Source organism: Meleagris gallopavo, chromosome 30 (genome assembly GCF_000146605.3).
Source record: "Meleagris gallopavo isolate NT-WF06-2002-E0010 breed Aviagen turkey brand Nicholas breeding stock chromosome 30, Turkey_5.1, whole genome shotgun sequence".
In the NCBI taxonomy this organism is placed as follows: Eukaryota; Metazoa; Chordata; class Aves; order Galliformes; family Phasianidae; genus Meleagris; species Meleagris gallopavo.
In genome coordinates this window covers 475,423-496,176 of record NC_015040.2, presented here as the reverse complement: position 1 = coordinate 496,176, position 20,754 = coordinate 475,423, and the positions used below count along the sequence as shown (strand labels likewise).

Genomic DNA, 20,754 nt, shown 5'->3' with positions numbered 1-20,754 from the left:
ATCTTTCTTAATCTTCCCTCCTTCTTGACCCACTTTTATCATAGAATCATAGAATGGCTTGGGTTGGAAGGAATCTAAAAGATCACTGAGATCCAACACCCCTGCCTTGGGCTGCTTTCCAACCACCAAATCAGAATGACCAGAGTTCCCATCCAACCTGGCCATAAACACCTTCAGGGCTTATGCTCAGTGAGGGGTGGTCACGCCTTGGAGGCAGGCAGCCTTTGGGATGGAGGTGTGTTTTGGTATTATAATAAGTGTATAATGAGCAAAGTTCACCCAAGGACAGCTTTTTGTCAAAAAGATGACAGACTTGGGGAAGTAGTTTAGCACCACAAAGTCCCCATCCTAGCACTGTTCTTGAAGTCAGTACATCAGTTCTCCTGATGCTATCGACACCTTGAGCTACTTAGGGAACTACTGTGGGTTACAGAACTTGGCTGTGGAACTCTGCTCCACTCTACCTTCTGTGCAGTTTAATGGCATAGAGACTGCACTCTGCTCTTGTACACCTGTGAATGACCCGTACCTTAATTTCCAGTGAAGAGTGCTACACCTTAAGCAATTATCCCACATATTCTACCCTGTGATTGTAGTCAATGATATTCAGAAGGAATGAGGAGTGTCTTGTGAGAATTATCAGTCACATCAAATGCATATATATCTTGTGAGTATGAAGATGAGCTTAGTGTTCCCCCATATTCCAAAATCTAACATCCATGGTAATTATCAAATTAAGGCAGAGAGTGATGCGTATCAGTTAAACAATGTGGTGATGCTTCCAGTAGCAGTTGGTGACCATGGTCCCACTCATGATGTTCTCCATCCTTCACTCTTTCCAGGACAGAGTGCACTGCTTCTACAATGTGATGCACACTCATCAGAGTTTTTTGTCCATTTTCTCAAACCTGCACTAACAGTCACTTCAGGTCTTTACATCGCAGCCACCCAACCTGCACAGGCAGCTCGGCCACCTTCATGTACAGCCTGGGTCCCCTCAGCTGCCCTGCAGGGCTAGGGATGGCCTGGGGATCACACTGTGCTGCAAGGCTCATTGCTCCCATGGCCACCATGTGCCACTTCCCCATCCTCCATGTATGTCCCGTGCATACCACCAGCCCAGGCAGAACTGGGGGCCCAGTATGCAGCCATTGGGTGCACAGACATGGGGATGGGCTGGTGCCTGTGTGCAGATCTCAATCCTGCTGGGAGCTGTGGGGAGCTGGCCAGGGGGCAACTGCTTGGGGGGGGTGCTGGGCATCAGTCAGTAAGCAGCGAGTGATTGCACTGTGAATATATACATATATATATATATAGTTATTATCTTATTCTTGTTTACATTTTCCTTTTCTGTCTTAGTAAATAGTTTTTAAATCAACCCACAGGTTCTATTTTGTTTTCAGTTCTCTCCCACATCCCACTAAGGAGGGGAGTGAATGAGCAGCCGTGTGATGCCGAGCTGCTGCTGGGTTAAACCACATCAGTTAGAAATGCTGTATCATACCTCATGGTTTGTATGGTGCAAGATGGCTTAAGGCTTGGATGGGAAAACAATTCGCTCCAGAAAACGAGCCTAAGGGAGTGGAATTGTCCCTGAGCTTGTGTGCTGTGCAGCAAGTAGGCACTCTGCATGGCAGTTCTGCTGGGCACTGTTTGGATTGTGCTGCACAATGAGTTGTTGGGCCGTTGAGAGAATGTTCTGAGTGCTGGATGCACTGGGCTTTCATTCTCTACCAGAGGTATATTCAAAGGTACACTTCTCTTCTGCCCTGTCTGCAGCCCTATCTGCTGCCTGTACCTTGAACCACAGTGCTGTAGCTTTATCTCTAGTCTTGTCTTTGTGTCCTTCTGTTCCTCCTGACTCGTTTCTTTGGTTGGTTTTTGCACCTCACCTTGTTTGAGACTGTCAGTGCAACATCCAACTGCCACCAGTCCTGTCCTGCCCCCCTCACCTGGTGCTGTGAGGCTGCACCAGGAAAGGCACTGCCTCAGTTGTGCTGTGCTCACTCGTTTCCCAGCTCATGCACCTTTGTGGAGCAGCCCCACTTTTGCTGCTTTGTGGCAGTTTTGCTGAATAGTGATTGTGCTGAGCAGAGGTCACACAACACAGGGACTGTGTGGACTGTGCAGTGAATGTTTTTTGCAGTACATTCTGTGATGTAGGTTCTTGGCCATGCATCCAGTGTTGTCAAGGAAGGTGCAGAAGCAGGCTCACAGGAGTTGGTTACCAGTGTCCTGTTTCTTTGCTGTCTATGTGATCCCATACTCCTAGTACCTCTGTCTGGCCACCTCCAAGAGAGAAGACCCTGAAGGACTTTCCTATCAGAGCAAGGTGTTATGTAGTGCCCTAAGCAGCCCTTGAGCCTTTGCTTCTTTGCATTACCCAGCAGTTAGCCCTTGCACTTCCCCTGTGCCAGTGCTCATATGACTCCCAGCAATGACTGACATGCACCCACACACCCCAGTGCCCGATGGGACTTATCACAGAGCAGAGGAAAAGCTGTGTGGGGTTAGCACAGTGCAGCTTTATTTCCGTGGAGCAGGAGGAAGTTCTCCCCTCAGATCCCATAGCACACAACTTGCCAGCCCACAGCCATACCCCACCACAGCTTTTGCCAGCTAGCCTTGCGGCCAGCTGCAGCACCCCTACTTAAGAGGCACGGTTCCCACAGTCAGGTTCCCCCGCTATGGGGACAGCCATAGTTCCCTCACTTACACAGCCCTTCTGCTAGGCAGATGCACGAGCACACCCAGGCTGCCCAGGTCCTGCTGGAGCAGCGATGTGCAGAGCGAGGCACTGCTGGGTACTGCCAGGCCTGGGCTGGATGAGAGCCACCTCCCAGGTGCTGCGTGGGGATTTTAGATCCCTGCAGGGATCCCCGCAGGGCTCCCACGCAGGTTTGCAAGTGGCTGCATGACTGCATCTTGCTCAGACCATTTCCACCACTTTGGCAGGGAGCAGTCATGATGGTGTAAAGCACAGAGTGGGCTGCAGGGCTGGAGGGCAGAAGGGCGCTGCACGTGGGGTTTCCATCTCCCCCTTACTTGTGGGGAGCACTTTGAGGCTGCCACACAGAGAGGAACAAAGCCAACACTTGGGTGAGGTGCCTATAAACCTCCTCACAGACAAAGCTCAGCTACAGGGAAACACACACACACACACACACACACACTGGGCCACGGTCAGCACTCCCCGGAGGACACAGATAGAGGTGATGCGGAAGGCAGGAGGAGGTGGGGGTCCAACGCCTGGCCTGGTGCAGGGCAGAGCTGCCCAGACCAGGAGCCGTGGGGGCCGTGGCCGAGGGCAGGTCCTGCCATGCCCCGCCCCGCTGCCTCCTGCCCCTCTCTGCGGCACGCAGCACTGCCCCGGGGCACGGTGGGCAGCGAGACCCGTGGGGAGTCACGTCACCCCTCCGATGCGTCTTGCCGAGAGTGCTGCAGGCTGCGAAGAGAACTGAAAAGTGCTTAGAAAAGAGAGAAACCCCTAGAAAACCCACCCCAGACAAGAGCCCGACCTCGCCTCCCTGCCCACGGCATCCCTGCTGGCCCGGGGCAACACCACAGAGGAAGGGGGGCCGGGGGCCGGGGGCCGGACAGCTGGGGTGGGAGGCACTCGGAGCACCCAGGCTCGCCCCATCCCTGCCCTCTACACCAAGGCGTAGTCAAACTGGCCCCTCTCCAACCCCTCCTTGTGGTCAGTCCAGGAGGAGGCAGGCATGCGGCTGTAGGGGTCCAGCAGGATGCGAAAGCAGCGCACCATCAGCATCACCAAGAAGACGAGGAGGAAGATGACAAAGGCAAAGACGGTTTTCTGCTCGGCATCCATGCCCGCAGTGCTGGCCGGGTGCTCAACCAAGGACGGGGACAGCAGTTCATAATCCATCGTCGATGCATCATTCATGGCAGAGGTGAGGCACACGAGCTGCAAAGAGCACGAGGACAGGGAGCATCGGGGCTTGGGCAGCCAGCTCCAGCCTCCTGCTGTGCACCTGGAACACCACCTGTACCGGTCACTCCATAGCCACCAGCACTGCTAAGCTGAGCCAAGAAGCTCAGGATTCTCTCCTGTGCAGACCAAGAGCTGGAAAAGCAGAGATGGAGAGAGAGGAGGAATTGGCCACGGGCTTCAGCTAAAGAGCACCTTAGCTGCTAAATAATTAGAGACGGGAGAGGGCAGGGAAGAGTCTCTGTTGCCAGAATTGCAGTTATATGCTTGCAGTCAGTTATCTGAGAGAAAAGCCTGGGGACAGTGATATTTATGGCCAGAGGCTGAATTTGGTACGTATTTTCAGGCAGGAAACGTGGGAAGAGTATTTGTTAATTGAAAAGTAATACTCTCAGCTTGAAACTTTTCTTAATTGTTATTATTTTAAATCCGGCTTCTAAACTGTCAGCAATCACCAGGAGTCATTTTTGCTTTAATCAATTTAAGAATCAGAGGGTTGTTTTTTTTTTACTTTTGGCAGCTGAAGAAGTGAGAAAGCCAACAGGGCAGGAGGAGTAAATGTAGGGATGAGGTGCTTTGTAGAAAGTGCGGATGTTTCAAAAGGAAATCTCCCTTATCAGCTCAAAGGCACAGGTTCACAAGTGGGTCCATGGTTTTCTGGCAAGCTCAGGAAGCACTGCCACAATGATGCCACCCAGCAGGGACACAAAGGAATGGGGTGCATGGCGACTTAGTCTGCTAGTACTGGCTTGCCTCTCTACATAAATCCCCAGCAACCCTTTGGAGAGGCTGTCTGCCAGCCAAGCACAGTGCTGCAGGACCACTTGGGACCACTTGCTCTGAATCACAGGAAAATGAGACTGAGGACCTTAGCTGTCAATCTGAGCAGGTTTCTCAGGACTTTGCCTGTCTGGTCTTGACAATTTCCCAAGATGGGCACAAGCTCAGACTTTGCCCATTCTCACCAAGGATGATGTTTTCAGCTGCTGTGTGTCTCTTGAGCTAATGACTGCCTTCAGTTTTGGAACAGGCCTAGAAGGGGCTGAGTCCTGGAGGAGAAGAAGAGCACCTACCTCACTCCAGCTGTGTGGGTGCACTAGCATTGCTGTTGCAGGAAAAGCAGAAGACTGCCTCCCAACAGCCACATCACTGAGCAGAGATCTCCAGGATCCAGCTTTCTTGGGCTGGGGATGAAAAGCAGAAAGACAAATTTACAGAAGTTAAAAGAACAAAGCAACAAAGACATTCCTGATTTAGCAAATGCTGTGAGTTCTCAGTGTCTCTTAACCAGCTCCTGGGTAGGAGAACATCTTTACCAATGTCCCCTTGCTCCATCCTGGAGCCTGAGTGCTCTTAGTGTTTTAGAGACTGCAGCAAAAGGTCCCACTAGGAGACATCCAGCCAAGCATGCTCCTGCCCTCCAGGCAGCAATACTGGGAGCAACTATCAGTGGGAAAAGGCAGCCAGCTATGGACCACGGAATATTTGACATGGCTCTGACTCATGCTGAACACCTGCTCTCTTTCCTTTATCTGCACCTCCTGGGACACCACAAGGTACAGTGCTTGCAGGCTTTAAAAATAATTCCGTATCACAAAAACAGAAAAATAAAGGGCAACAGCAGCAGCAAGGTGAGAAAGAGGGGTGTGCTCTCTGTCCATCTTCCTGAGTCCCAGGACTCAGTTGCAAGACAGTGACCCAGTGCCCTGTGATCTGTATAGAGGTAAGCTACTCCTGTTTCTGAGTACACTATGAATGGAAATGGTGATGGCTGCAGAAGGATGATCTGATATCTGTCACAACTTCCCGCAGCAGAAGTGATCTGCCACTTGTTGGAGATTGGCTGATCCTCACATGCTACACTTTTCAGTCCAGCACAGTTTGTGATCAGGGGGTGGGAGGCACTTAATAGACAAATCCCCTTCCCTCTGTCCTTGCTTGAGAAGCCTAAACAGGCAAAAGCAAGATTTGATAGCGAAGAGGCTGAATGGCTGTGGGCACAGACCTGAACAGAGCTGATCACAACTGCTCTCTGGTCTCTTTTCATCCCATTTATTTGGTACTCTCCCTTCCCAGAATATCTTTTGTGTCTAGGCCAGACGTGGAATGTTCTCTTGATAGGCATCTCTACAGCACTGTGCAGTACAGCCCAGTTCTTCCACTGGCACAAAGCACCACCAAAATCACGCCTCTCTATAGGGATGATGAGCCCTGAGCTGGCATCTTTGCCAATACTTGGCCAAGGTATCTCTAAAACCCAAATACCGACCACTCCAAAACAGCTTTCTCGACACTTCCACTAACACCAGCTTCCCAATTACATGTTAAGGCTTCATATGTCCTTTCAGGGTGAGTAGTATCTTCACTCTCATTTGTCAGCTACATTACTGCAGGGAAACACCCACTGCACATCTCCAAAGGGAAACTACTTATATCCAGTGCCCCAGTGAGAGGATGTTTGTCACCCCTAGGATGACTCCATTCAGAAGTCCCTTGGATTGTGAAGTGCTCATCATGCTGAGGTTTACACCCACCTCCCATATATTCTCAACCAAGCATGGAATGCTGGAGAGCCCAGCTCAAGCAATGTGGAGCCTGTGGGTCTGCCAGATACAACCTTTTAGCACTTCAGGAAGGCACCAGCTCTCATGAGCTACCTCTCAAGGACAGCACATAGGATCATTATCTCCAGTGACTGGTCTCCATCACTAAATACAGGAATGACTGATTGGGCAAAGGCACACGCGGCCCTGGCAGGTTCTGGTCCATAGTGCTCTCACAAAAAGTACCTTTGAAATACAGATATATACCCTGATCTTGGGAAATAGTGCTGGCTCAGGACCCAACTATCTGCTGGCAGGTCTATGTAGGAAGACCAGGACTGCTCAGCCAAGCAGTGCCATGGGCAGAGAGGAGCACTTCTCGTACCTTCTCTGTCAGGGATTTTGACAAATATATCATCTGATCTTTAATGAGTACAAATTGCAAATATTAGATTTCTCTGTCAGTTCCTGCCTTCCCTGGTAGCAGCTGCCCAGGCAGTCAGTTAGGTTCCCTCAGGCCTACATTGGCAAGCCTCTGACTCTCCCTTGCTCATGCTGTGGATTCCCATGGCATGAGTACTGCATCAGGAGGGCAGAAGGATGAGAGTGAATGAACTGAGCTGGGGAGTTTTCCAGCTGAGCAGGAAGCACATTTCCCTGTCAGTAGAGAATGGCCAGCCTCAGAGCACAGCCTTGCAGAACTTGGCTCCTCACACTCTGCAAGGAGAGGTCAGTAGTCCAGAGATGGATGTGAACCATGAAGATGAGGACAGCATTGGAAATAAAGCATCCCTAGGGCCTCAAAGTGAGCTGACTTCTATGCCTGGAAGCTCTTCAGATTGGTCTGATATTGTTCCCATGCAAAGATGGTGGTCAGACACAGGGTGAGCACAGGAGAAGATGATGGTTCCACGTGACCCAATCAGAGGGGCTGCAAAGATGATTCAGAGCCTGGAGCATCTTCTCCATGAGGAAAGGCTGAGAGCCGTGGGAATGATCAGCCTGAAGAAGAGAAAAGCTGAGGGGGGATCTCATCACTGTTTATCTGAAGTGTGTGAGTCAAGTCGATGGAGGCGGACTCCTTTTGATGGCGAACAGCAATAGAACAATGGGCAACAGGAAGAACCCAGAACACGGGAAACTCCATGGTAACACAAGGAAGAACTTCTTTATTGTCAGAGTGACAGAGCACAGGAGGAGGTTGTGGAGTCTCCTTCTATGGAGACATTCAAGACCCGTCTGAACACCAGCCTGTGTGACCTATTGAAGGAAACTTGCTTTAGCAGGGGGATTGGACTCGATCTCTAGAGGTCCTTTTCAACCCTTTCAATTCTGTGACTCTAATATTAAGTGACCTTCCAACAGTTTCTGAAGATCCCAAGCTAGTGTGTCAGGGCCTAGAGATGTTCATGGACCTTTTTGTAATTCAATTTCATAGAGCTGAACAGAGAGCAAAGCTAAAATGTGTAGGTGGGAACCAGCTGCTGTTCCACAGGAGACATTCAGTAACATAATCCTATAACTTCCACACATAGCACAGTGACTTTCTGAATACGCACAGAAATTTTTGGCCACAGCTGTCAGAATTCAGACCTTAGTGAAAATAGCTCAGAGATCAAATAAACAAAAGCAACCAGGCTCCTTATCACAGGCTCCTTCTCTCCCTCTGCCAATTATTCTTCCAGAAATTATACTGCATGTGGCCTGGGGCTGAAAATTGCAATAATTCCTGCAGAGAGCTCTTCCCAAGTGCTAACTATCTATTCCAGCTCAGTGCTGGGATAACTGGGGCCTTCTTTGATCTGGTCATCTGTGATTGCACAAAGACAGCTTCTCAGAGTCCAACCTGCACCAAGAGCCCTAACGCCATGTCTTGCATTAACATGGCAGAGCATCCCTGCTTTGTGGCTGCCAAGAAGCCACGGCTGGCCAAGTGACTTCCACCAGCTGCAGCCCTCCACCAGAGACTTCAGTGGAGATTCATGCTTCCCACGGACACATCTGGGTTAGGAGAATTCCAATTCATAATCCTTGGTACCAGCGATGCTGAGAACAGGTCCTGCTGCAATATAATCAACTCAAGCACAAATCATGTGTCTGGAGGTGCCCAACTGATTTGTAACTGATATAAAAAATGCAGAGAGAAACATGCATATGCAGGAGAAAATACAAGGTTTTCTGCCAAATAGTAACCCTGTATTAAAGTATTTCTCTCGCATTCAGAATGTGTTGCTTTTTTATTACATGTGAAGAATCAGATCTTAATTTCCCAAGAAAATGCTGGTAAGATAGTTAAATGAAGGCAGCTGTTATTTAAGGAATATGTGATTGAGTTTTATTAAGATTCATGTTCCCTTAGTAACTAAAAAGAATGCCTGAGCAAGGAAATTACTAAATAGGGAGAGAATTCACAAAGGAAGAGAGCTGTCAGCTATTTAGCAACACTATGGGGATATTTTTACAGGTACAAAACACAAATTGAATGTTAATTTGGCAAATGACAAATATCTAATGAAATATTAACCTTAAAAAGAGGCACAGAGCAGTGTTTACAATGCAGGATGCCATCTGGTGTGGAGGGCTCACCCTTCAAACTGGAGACACCTCCAAATGGAGACTGATCCCATGAGTGGCAGTGGCAGAGGGATGGCATGATAGCCTGCTGACTGCACTGCCCTCAAGCAGTTCCACTAGCATCAGCTTATTCCACCCTCCCAGTTCTTGCAGGTTTTTGACCAAAAGACAAGAGCAAGAGCTAGCAGGGAAAGCACAAAAGGAATCAGTGGGAAGGGAACCCAGCTGTGGAGTCAGGGCCTGAGGCAGCTCACCAAGGCACTAACAACCCTTGTCTTAGGGTGCTGGGAGATGAAGACAGCTTTTCAACACTGTAGTTAATATCAAGAAACACCCAGCCCTGCAAAGCATTTTAGAGGCAGGAATTGAAAAAAGACCCACATGATTGACACAATGAAGCAGAATTGTACCTGAAGTGCTGACCTATTCCAAGAATGGAACTGGAAGATGAGCACTATTATGAGTGAAGCGGGGTTTAATTGCACTGTGTCATGGATGCAGTCCAACAGCCAGGGAGGGACTTTGTTCGCACGCTTTTAAATAAACACAACTTTCTTAGTCCTGTCTTACAACAAGAGACATTTACAATTATATGATGGCAATAAATGTGAGTAATGTCTTAAGCAGAGAAAGCAGAACTAGTTTTGATGGAGGAGGCTAAAATGCTCAAATCCACATGAAGAGAGCAAACAAAATGTCTGCATGCAACGAACGGCATCAAATTCATTAGGATGCTGCCAAAGCAACCCTGCGTTTCAAAGCATTGATCCACTGTTGCTCCCCATACAAACCTATGCAAGGCAAGCTGGAGGAATATCCCAGATACCCAGTGTTCAAGGAGGAATTGGTATGCAAAATGAGCAGGACAGGGGAGCAATACCACATACATCCTCTGCTCAGAGCTGGGAGTACTCTGCTGCTCTGCAGGAGCCAGGGGTCTCACAGGACCCAGCTCCACATGTTAATATTCATCCCATTGCCGTGCGTGGCACACAGCCACCTATTGCAACCGGAGAGCAAACGCGATTGCCAGGGAGACAGGGAAGCAAGCACCCTTGTGAGGGCTGCGGGCAAAGTGCTTAAGCAAGAAGTCTGCAGGGCCTACCAGCTCCAGAGAGAGACGGAAAGGCTTTACTTGCGGCACTGCCGGACTTTGTCTCTCCCTCCGCTGCCCCACAGCTGTGCTTCCAGGCCCACAGGCCCTTCTCCTCCAGAGCCCTGCTGGGCACACCTCTGGCACTGCGATAGGAACCTCACTGCACAGCAGAATTCTTGGCAGGGCTTGCATTGCCTTTTTCAGTCAATGTTGCTGCTGATTCCCCACAGTAACGAATGAACACATGCCACTGGGTTGCTGCACGGCTGCCAGGATCAACAGAGCTGCTGCCACAGCGGGGCCTGCATAGCTAGGGGCAGCTGGAGATCCCTTTAAGGAGAGGATAAGAGGAGCTGCATCCCCTCTTCACTCCTTCCCAAACGACTGCATTCAGCTGTCATTCTGCAGTGCTCACCTTTCCTCTGGAGGAAACTCTCTCTCACAGGATCTCCTCCTGTTCCAGCCTAGTTTTGCCCCTCAGGAAGAGAGAATTTGTAGGCTCTGTTTCCAGGAACAAGCACCCGATCCTCTGTGGAATCCGTCCCACAGGGCTGCAGATCATGGCATGGAGATATGCATTACAGGCTTCTGGTCCAAAGCAGTGCCCTGGAGTGGGCTGTGGGTCCCTTACAAGCAGTCTGCAGGGATGAGTGGCAGCAGTTTGTTTTCCTTCAGGAGGGCCTCCACCACCAGCCCTGCCAGCACCTCTCCATCACCTGGCTCAACTCCCATGTCCCGTGAAGGTCCAAGGAAGACCCCAAGTCTCAGCAGGATCCCCTAACTGCACCAATGGACCCAGATGTCCCCTCACGCTCTTGTTCTTAACAGTTGCCTTCGAGCACCTTCCAGAAGGAATGACACTTCTGTTCTGCAGGACTGTCATGGACTACACAGGTTGAGACCCTGGGAGGGATGCTCTCTGTGACTCTCCTCTGCCCCATGGGCTGTGCAGGGAGGCACCAAGGCAGGGGCTGAGGAATGCCCATCTGCCTATGGCATAAGGAACAGGGCTGAGGGGGTGTACCCACAGCCCTTTGCCTGGGCTGCAGGAGGACCCCAGGCCTTTTCTTCCCACTGCCCCTTGGTTCCATCCCAGCCCTGCAGCCCAGGGCAGCAGCACGAAACACTGAGGGTGAGACACTCCTGCCCCTAGAGGGAGGAGGGGCAGTTCTGGGGCTCTGAGGTTCACAGCATCATGTACCCTGTCCCAGTGATAGAGTCTGAACCATACCAAGAGTCAGCCCCCCTGGCACATTGCTAGGCATAGTGCCCCTCACCCAACTCTGCCCTTTCTCCATCCAGTTTTCATCATAGAGATGGCCTGCTCTAATCACACAGGACAGACAAGCAGAAGGCAACCTCCAGGCAAGAGCCTCAGCTAAGGAGAGATGATTCTTCCCAGACACTGCAGTCCCTAGTCGCCCTGGGAGCAGGGCATGGGAAGCTCAGCCAAGCACAGTGCTCTGCAGAACTCCCTTCATGTGCCTTCTATCATCCCAGCACACAGAAATCCCACCACCACCACCAAACCAAGCTACCCGATAAGAAGATAAGCCAACAATAAGTCTGTCTGTTACCCATAATAGCCAAAAAGCCCAACATCCTGCTCTCTCCATCTAGACTCAACAGTTTCCATCAGAAGACATACTGGACCCAACACCAGATGAGCAGAGCTACCCCATCTCCCAAATCCATCACCAGTGAGAGATCCTTGACAACTAAGCATAGAAACAACTTCCCCCTCCCCTTTGCACTTCCTGGCTCGGCAATCCCTCTGTCCTCCCCATATAGCATGAACACTTGAGAGGGGTTGGGGCATGGACAGTACCTGGATTGCATGGGTCGGGGTGCCCAGCCACTCAGCCACAGCGATTCCCAGCTCCAGCACTTGCCATCTCGAGGGAAGGAGCAGATGCCGCTCTCCTGGAGAGTGCACAGGGAAGGCAACTGCTCTTCACTCACACTGGAGCAGGTTCCTATGGCGATGCAGAATCAATTATAATAAAAGGTGGAGCACAGCTATTGGAGCTGGGAGAAGTTTTGTGAGCTGCCTGCCTGGGAAAGCGACACTGTAAGAGGAAATGGAGCTGGGGGCTGGGGACTGTGGGCTGCACCTGGCCATCCCTGGGATCCAGCTCCTGAATCCCAGCGTCCCCCTGGGTGCCCCGTGCTCTCCCAGTGCAGCACATACAGGGGTCTGCCAGGCACCTACATGTCTCACCCACACTTCCCAAAAGGCTGTCCAAGGCACTGGGAGCAATCTGAATTACCCAGCTACAGATCTGTCTAGCACAGGCCTTTGCACTCCCACCCTTACCACTGTCCCCATGGAGGGAGCAGATCCCAGCATGGAAAGGTTTTGTACAGCAGCAGAACAGACAGCCTTTCCTTTCCCATGCAACCCTCCTTTTGTACAACTCCCTTGCAAAGCTGATCGAGGGCACACATCCCTGTGTGCCTGTGTCTGTCCCAGAGCCACAGCTTTGCTCTCAGCAGGCTGATGGACTGGAGCAAGCACAGCCTTCCTGCTGGTAGGCACACCCCTACCATGCCTGCAATGAATCCAAGCCTGACTTCGTGCAGCACCCAGCACATGGAACTGCACCTCCAAGATGCAGTTTAAGTATGAGATGCTGGGTGCACAGCTGGCCATGAAGATGTTTAAGGAGTGAAGGATCTGGGACTGCAAAATATCACTACAACCCTATATGCACCTTTTAACTCCAGGCTCAAGGAGTGATCCAAGTTCGGTGCCAACCCTCGCAGCTTTGGGATGCAAAGTGCTGTCAGGCTGGCAGTGTCACACCCAGCTCACAGGGAAATATGCCGAGGTTTGGGAGAGGACCAGGAGTGTGAATACGTGCTTGGACCTGAACCAGAAGCCACACTCAGCCCCGCTGCCTAACAGTCCTGCACAAACACCTTGTGGCTGAGTGTGTGCCACCAGCTCTGCCTGCTGCTGCCTCCCACCTGCACGCCCTCCCCACCTCTGTGTGTCAGATCTGTACAAGCAAACGATGGCAATCTTTTCTCTTATGGAGAAAGGTGATAGGAGCCTCAAAGCCTGGGCAATATGATTTGGAGGAAGAACTAACACTAAATGGAAAAGGAGAGTGTCAGGGACAGGAGTGATCAATATAACTGGCAGACCCACTGCAGCAGTGATCATGGGGAGATGATCCACATCCAGTTTTGATGGTCATCCACAGACAAAGGCTGTGTGTCCTTGTTCTGAGTCTCTAACTGAAAGATATGGGAACAGGGTTGGCAGGAGCTCAACAAGTGAAGAGTGCCTGGCAAACAAATACACGTAGCGTGACCAACAGCATCCCTGAGTTTTTGGCAGAACTTAGCTGTCTGAGCAAGCCCAGAAAGCAGGATTTGGCCATTCCCAGGCACTACGAGTTAGAATGGCAGTCAAGTTCTGGAAGCAGGATATCCGTCTGAACGCAGTTTCTCCTACAATTTGTCACTGCTATGTCCATATGTGGCTCCTGTCATCTGCTGAACAGCAGGGCATTGCACATGTAGATCCTCATGAATGAAAATCTTCATGAAAAAAAAAGAAAGAAAGAAGAGAACTCTGACCTACAGGGACTGCAGGGGAACAAAGGCAGATGTTCAAGCAGGAGACTTAATGGAAGGGAAACCAGGGGTGACATCCACTGCTATGTGCCCTCATGAAAAGTGACTCATCCCTCCTCATTTATGTGCTCAGAAAGGGACATAAAAAGCTGCTGTTCTTCTACTGGCTGTTAGTGGTACCCATAAGTATGGATTAGAAGCCCAAGTTGCATGTAGCTGCTGGGAGGTGATGCAGTCCTTCTCCACACTGCTTCCGTATTATGATTTCACAATTTCCCTAGTGCAAAAATCCATTCTATAAAAATTAATCACCAAATCATAAAAGCAAAATCCTCCATGGTTCTCCTTCAGCACAGTGCAGCATATTCCCTTCCTGCAATAAAGTAATTCACTGTAAATATCTGGAAATAACCACAGTATTTCCTGTGCAATCCTCCTCAGCTGCTAATTGAAATGCAATTTTGTGGTTGTGTGTGTTTGCTTGTTTTTTAGAGTGCTCGCAGAAAACATTCTCACACTTAATCATCACAGAGACCACACATTGCCAGGAGCAAAGGGCCACACGAGTGGCCTCCCTGCAATATTAATATTGCTTTGCTAGTCATCAGTCTTTTGGCCAGGAGTATGTGAACGAATCATTCCTAAAATCCTTCCTCATAGGCACTCATGAAAGTGTCATAGGAGCCCCTTATGATCTGTGGTGACACTGGTTGTGGAACTGCATGACCTGCAAGCCAGAGGAGCTGCTCACACAGGTGTGCCTCAGGACCCCCTTGCTGATGTGTGGCCACTGGCAGAGTTGAGGGGCTCTGCTCTGTTCAATCCATCCCTGCCCAACTCCCATTATGCCTCATTCCATCCCAGCATAGGCCAACTCAGTCCAACCCTATTCAATATCCCCATTGGCCCCACAACCATGGTTTTCATGTGCCTCATGCACTGTGATTAGCCAAGGAGCTTTGCCATATCCTTGCCTAAGGGCTGAACACCACAACCTCTGGCCAGAGCTGGTGGTGTGCCAGCAATGTCCAAATTCACAACAGCAGCTGGTCCTGGAGTGTGGAGCTGAGCTGCTGATGGGTTACACCACAACAGTCCATTTGGTGCCCAGTGTGGGGCTTAATGGGTTGAGATAAAGGCATATCTGACCAGACCGCATTAAAACAAAATTGTTGTGTTACAGCAGGTCAACAGCCGCTGGCCACAATGCTGATCTTGTTCTTCACAATGTGGTTTTATTTGCTTTCAGGGTTGTTTTTCTTAACTCCTTCCAGGTTTACCATCTTAGGGGGCTGGCCTAAGCTTATTTATAGTTTTGCCAGCTTATGTTTATAGCAGATACTCATGTTATACTGACCATGGATTTAATTTGACATCTGCACTCAGCATAGACATAACTTTTGCATTTCAGGAACCTTATCGTGGAAACTCTTAAAAAGAACACTCTTCAATGCAAATAAATTAAAATAGTTTCTGAAATTTTCTTGCATGCCTAGGATGCTCAAGCTAGTATGATCCTATTGCTATGTATTCTGCATGTATTTCCAGTTTTGGTTAAGAAGTAATTAAAAAATACCACCCAGAACTCTCCCCCGAGGCTGTGGATGGCAGGGTGTGTGGGAGGAGATGGGCAAGTACTGTCACTATTATCACCTCCAGTGGGTCTGTAATTCACCCCTGAACAAGTGTGGAATCGTAAAAAGCAGACAGAATTTTTTTTAAAGATATGCCCTGATTCTGGCAGTGTTGCACTGAAGATGGAGGACATTAAGAAGATATCTGCCTTACCTGGTCTCTCAAAGGACCCCATCTGTTGTGGGATTGCTAATGGTAGAAGAACAGCAGGTGCCAATCACTACCACAGCAATGCACTGGTGGCAATATCACACCAACCAGGACTCCCTGATTCCATCCATCAGCTGATTCGCCAGCTGGAGAACCAAGGAGTAATCAGCAAGACTCACTCACCTTTCAATGGTCCCATATGACCAGTGCAAAATTTCAGCAGAGATTGAAGGCTGACAGTGGGCTATCATGGCCCAAATGAAGTCACACCTCCATTGAGCACTCCTGTGTCTGTCATACTAGCCAAAATGAACTGGAATCAAAGGCAGCCAAGTGGTATGCCACAACTGACATCACTAATGTGATCTTCCCAATCCATCTGGCAGCTGAGTGCAGGCCTCAGTTTGCTTTTACTTGGAGAGGTATCCTGCACATGTGTATATGGAGCACTTTGGGACACGGTTTAGTGGACATGTTGGTGATGGGTTGGTGGTTGGACTAGGTGATCTTAGAGGTCTTCTCCAACCTTAACAATTCTATGATTCTATAAATGCTATGACTATGAGTCATCTTATTCTTTAAATATAGAGCAGCCTGGGAGCTCTAACCTTGATAACAAAACTGCATGTGATCTCCCCAATTCCTTCTAAATACTGAATTTTGAGTGACTACAGCCTTGGGGTAGATTACATGGAATATCTACTGGAGATGATCTATTGAGATGTCCACTTCTTGAGAGAAGGCAAAACTCCAGGGTGGAATGAAGTGGATAATCTGTTCCATGTTAGTTCTCTAAGCAACACAAGACCAGCAAACCTTAGATTGCTAGCAGTGCCAGGGGAGCTTGATATGCTGAATCTAAGTAAGTGATATAACACTGAGGATGGAGTGGAGTGCAAACACACACGCAGCCAAGTTCAGTGATAACATTGCAGGTGGGAACTTGATAGTACTACAGAACAGATAAACATCCTTCTTGTTACAGAGAGCCAGCCCTGAGCCAGCAGTATTCCACCTTTCTGTCAAAAATGCATTCTCCAAATAAACTTTACAAAGTGCAGGTATGTTTGATTGGAATCACTAAAGCTCCATCTGAAAGAAAGAAAATAAATAGTTAAAAATGGCTTAAGAGGAGGAAGGGGAGGAAAGATATCATCACAGATTGGTCAACAGCACAGCACTGGCTTCTGGGATCAGTTGACAGGCTGAGCCCCACTTCTCCCCCATAGGGATGCCTGTTGGTAAGATTCACAAGCGAGGTTATGCTAAGTTCTTCCCTGGGAAACCTAGAATTCTCTATAGACTTTTTCCAACCATTTAACACAGTTGTAGTCGTCTGTATTATTTGTGTTCTTGGTTAACTTCACATACTTTGCAGACAAAAGAACTTGTATTCCTGCTGCTTTAATAAACTGCACTATTAATTTACCTAGCTGTGTAAGTTCACATTGAGAGCGGCCAAATTCCTTAAGAGTGATCATGAGAGTACATTCAGTGTGACTAGACAATTTGGGAGTGCATTATTTGTGAATCCACAATCATGATACATCGTATATTGGACCCGACCAGGCTTGTAGTTCTGAATTCAACATCTCTCAAAATCTAATCCCAGCTGCCCACAACCCCTCTGATATCTGAGGACAAGCTAGGATGTAAGGGCATTTATTTTCTGCCAAAGTTTTTTGCACTTTTAACACAAGAGTGATTACAGCAATGGAAGGAGAGCAACTGAAACAAAACTATCTGGGTCACTGCGTGGTGGAAAGATCCAAGGTAGAGAAGCTGTTTGTACAAGTACTCATGTAATGCCACATATCCAAGAGTTGGGCCATTGTACAACATCAGAACAACCAGGAGGTGGATCAGGTTGCTAGGACTGAAGTGGCTCAGGGGAATTTGGACTAACGTAAGGGTGAATTATGCCCATGACAACTCAGGGCATCAAGGAAGAGAGGCAACATATAGATGGGCAACAGGTGCTGGGACATTCAAACGCTGGGACACACTGTTAGCAAAAGCCACCTGGTTAGTTGACACATGGGAATCTGCCATCAATCAAAAATCTTATGTACTGTAGGAGATGATGTCCCTGTGGTGCACATGCAAAACATATAGGTTAGGACAGTCGGGGTTATTCCTGCATCTGGCAAAAGCAAGATTATCCATGAGATGGCTTTTGCTCATGGACCTGAGTGCACGTGGTGGGTAATGCAGAAGGATGGGGAAGTCGGTTGTGTACCTCAATATGATTTGGTGTTGGATGAGGACAGCTGATAATTTGAATTGTATGATGTTAGTTGCTACATAATAATGCATGTCACCACCACTGGTGTTGCTGTACACCGTATCAGTGGTACCACAGTGGGTATTACCCAGATTAAAGATGAATGTATTGTGATGAAATCAGAACTGGCTTCAATGTGCAGCAGTGTAACAGTGCGCATCACCCCTCCTGCCATGAAGGAATGTTATGGCAGATGGAGCCCAAAGTCTTTTACTAAATGAACTCCATGGGCAACTTAGAGACATGGCCTTAGATTATGAGAATGGTATCTGTGTGTACAAAGGCTGCTCCAGAAGTAATACCTCCTGTTTTATGATAACAACAGGGAATGTTAGAGGTGAATGTTGGTGGGATGACAGCAGAAGCTGAACCTTCCTGCCAATACCCCATTACATTTTGTTGTCATGGGACAGATGACAGCAGAGAGGCAGTCTGACAAAATGGCATCTGACGTGAATGTGTGGATGAAGCAACAGTGTGGAATTGAATTCCTCCGTGTGGAGCAAATGACACCCACTGACATTCATAAACACTTACAGAACATTTATGGAGACCAAACAGTGAATGTGAGCAATGTGAGGGATGGGAGGTGCATCTCAGTAGTGGTGACAACAGCGGTGGTTCACCTCTGCTGGTGCAGATTTGTACGAGAGCAGCTTGAAGCTCTTGTTGATCACTGGTGAAAATGCACAGCTAATGGTGGTGACTGTGTTGAGAAACAGTGTTTTGTAGCTGAGAATTTGTTCTATCAAAGTGTTATTGTGTTCTTTGGGTCTGTCGTAATTTCCATGGAAATAAATAGGAGGCATTACTTTCAGAGCAACCTACAAAAAGCAGGACAGGTGATAGTATATATGGAGTGAATTGGAATGTATGGGAAAGTGTGGGACCTGAATGTGACATAAATGATATGGAACAAGAAGTGGATATTGTCTCGATTTCAGAGTTCTTTTCCTTCACAGCGTCTGGTACAACTGTTTTGACTTAAGGAAAAAAGCAGTGCTGGTAACATACTGAATTTCCCATTGCTGCTGAGCAGTGCTGCACAGAGCTGTGGTTCTTTCAGCTTTCCAGCTCCTCGTACCATCAGCAACAGAGCTGGGCAGACACGAGGAGCTGGAAGGGGACAGAATCAGGACAGCTGACCTACAGCATGCAAAGGGATGTTCCATACCATATGACAGCATGGAGAAAAGCCTGTATAACAGTGAAAAGTTGGTTGGGGGGGAACTGCTGCACAGGAACTGGCTGGGCATTGGGGGGCAGGTGGTGAGCAATCACCTTGTGCATCATTTGCTTCAGAAATATTATTATTTCTCTTTTCCTTTTAATAAATAGCCTTTATCTCAACCTATGAGTTCTACATTTTTCCTGATTCTCAGCCTTATCCTGCAGGGAGGGTGGAGTGAGCAAATGGCTGTGTGGTGCTGAGCTGCTGTGGGTTAAACCACAGCACGTCAATGAGCTCCTGCTGATCTTATCTCCTTTAAATTGGTAAGCATTGCTTCTGCAAACACAATTACATTAGTTGAATGCTCTCTCTGGTGTTATGAACCACACAGGACTTCCCTGTCTGGGACTCTCTCCACTAGAGCAAGTTGTTTCTGGGACATCATGTGGTCTTTTTGCACTGAGTAAGAGCCAAAGAGCAGCAATTTACAGCAACTGTGCCTACAGCTTCCCAAAAGCACAGAGGTAGAGCATGTGTGAGCAGCAGCAGTGAAGACCCTCACTGGATAACTTTGGAGTGTTCCCAGAGCAGCGTAAAACCATGCCAGGCATAGGAGTCATGCCTTACTGCAACAGGGGCAGCAAATGTTACCAGCAGAGACCAGGCAGATCTGCAAGGCTCCCTGACCAGAGCAACAGACCCCATGCTGTGGTTGCACATCCAAACTCTGGGTTCAGTGAGGGAGACCTCTCCTTCAGGCAGAGTAGGCAAAGAATGGTTTTAATGGCTACATGCGCAGCTTCCCCAGTACCAACAGTCTGCACAAGTCACCCATGCACCCCTTCAGAGTAAAAACAGAGGATGGCCAGGAGAAATACCTCACTACATCCATTCATTGAGCTGAACTAGGCAGGAAATTCAAGCATTAGACTTGACTGCTGATATGGCTGCAGGTGGTCTATGGCTCACACATCTACTGGTATATAGATGAATTACACCTTCAAGGTGACTTGTTTCAAGGGCTCCCCACCAACTGAGCATTTAAATGACAGAGACACAAGGCAACAGTAAACCTGAACAGTGCTGCACGTATCCCTTGGCTGCAGGATAAACTTAGCTGGCTAAAGGTAATGGAGGAGTCTGGAGACAGCTCCCACTTGGCATATCAATTACACCCCATGGATGTCCTTGCCTTTAGATTAAGGCAAAGCAGCATGTGCTCCTGCAAACATTATTTTGCTTAATGACAGAAATTATGAATTGCTCTCTTCTAAGAAAATTCTGCAAGAACTCTGAAGAACAAACATCACAGAATCATAGAATGGCTCAGGCTGGCCATGGGAAGATGGGATGAAGATGCACCACGTCATGCCCTGATTCAAATTCCATCCAGTGCTGCACAACATGGAATTTACTGTGTATGGAGGGACATAAGATCACATATAATATTCTCTTCCAGCACTGTATTCTATTCCTTTGTCCCTGAGAAGAGTCATGTCTGTGTGGAAGCCTAATTCCAACTAGCCCAACACATCTGTAAAGAACCAGGAGTGGCGGTTGGGACTCACCTACCTGCACTGTGCAGACAGTAAGGGAGCTCATTCTGCCAGGACTTGAAGGGCTGGACAATTAGATGAGGTTCAGCCTTTGCATTATCTCACCACTCAGCCAAGCACTTTTGAAAGAAAAAAAGCTGAGTGTTTCTCTAATCAAAAATCTATTCACCTATGAAATGCAATAAATGAGACCTCTGTACTTTTTTTTTTT

At 48.5% G+C, this 20,754-nt stretch overlaps 1 protein-coding gene across 2 annotated transcripts; it reads right to left on the bottom strand.

Annotated features, from left to right (window-relative positions):
- Positions 1-360: 360 nt before the first annotated feature.
- On the bottom strand, positions 361-10,369 carry CTXN1 (cortexin 1). Of its 2 annotated transcripts, XM_010724751.3 has the most exons (4): positions 10,172-10,369; positions 9,477-9,599; positions 5,023-5,133; positions 3,904-4,084 (listed from the first exon to the last, which is right to left on the bottom strand). In XM_010724751.3, the coding sequence occupies exons 1-4, from the start codon at positions 10,352-10,354 to the stop codon at positions 4,037-4,039; spliced, it is 465 nt and encodes a 154-aa protein (XP_010723053.1). In that variant the 5' UTR covers positions 10,355-10,369; the 3' UTR covers positions 3,904-4,036. The 2 variants fall into 2 exon arrangements, with proteins under 2 accessions (XP_010723055.1, XP_010723053.1); XM_010724753.3 differs by lacking the exon at positions 9,477-9,599 and having other exon boundaries at positions 361-4,084; positions 10,172-10,304.
- Positions 10,370-20,754: the final 10,385 nt, after the last annotated feature.

Coding starts and splice junctions, on each gene's coding strand:
- CTXN1 (XM_010724751.3), bottom strand. CDS start 10,354: ATGCAAGCCCTGCCAAGAATTCTGCTGTGCAGTGAGGTTCCTATCGCA. Junction 9,600..10,171: donor TCCGTCTCTCTCTGGAGCTG/GTAGGCCCTGCA, acceptor TTTATTTAAAAG/CGTGCGAACAAAGTCCCTCC. Junction 5,134..9,476: donor GGAATAGGTCAGCACTTCAG/GTACAATTCTGC, acceptor TTTCATCCCCAG/CCCAAGAAAGCTGGATCCTG.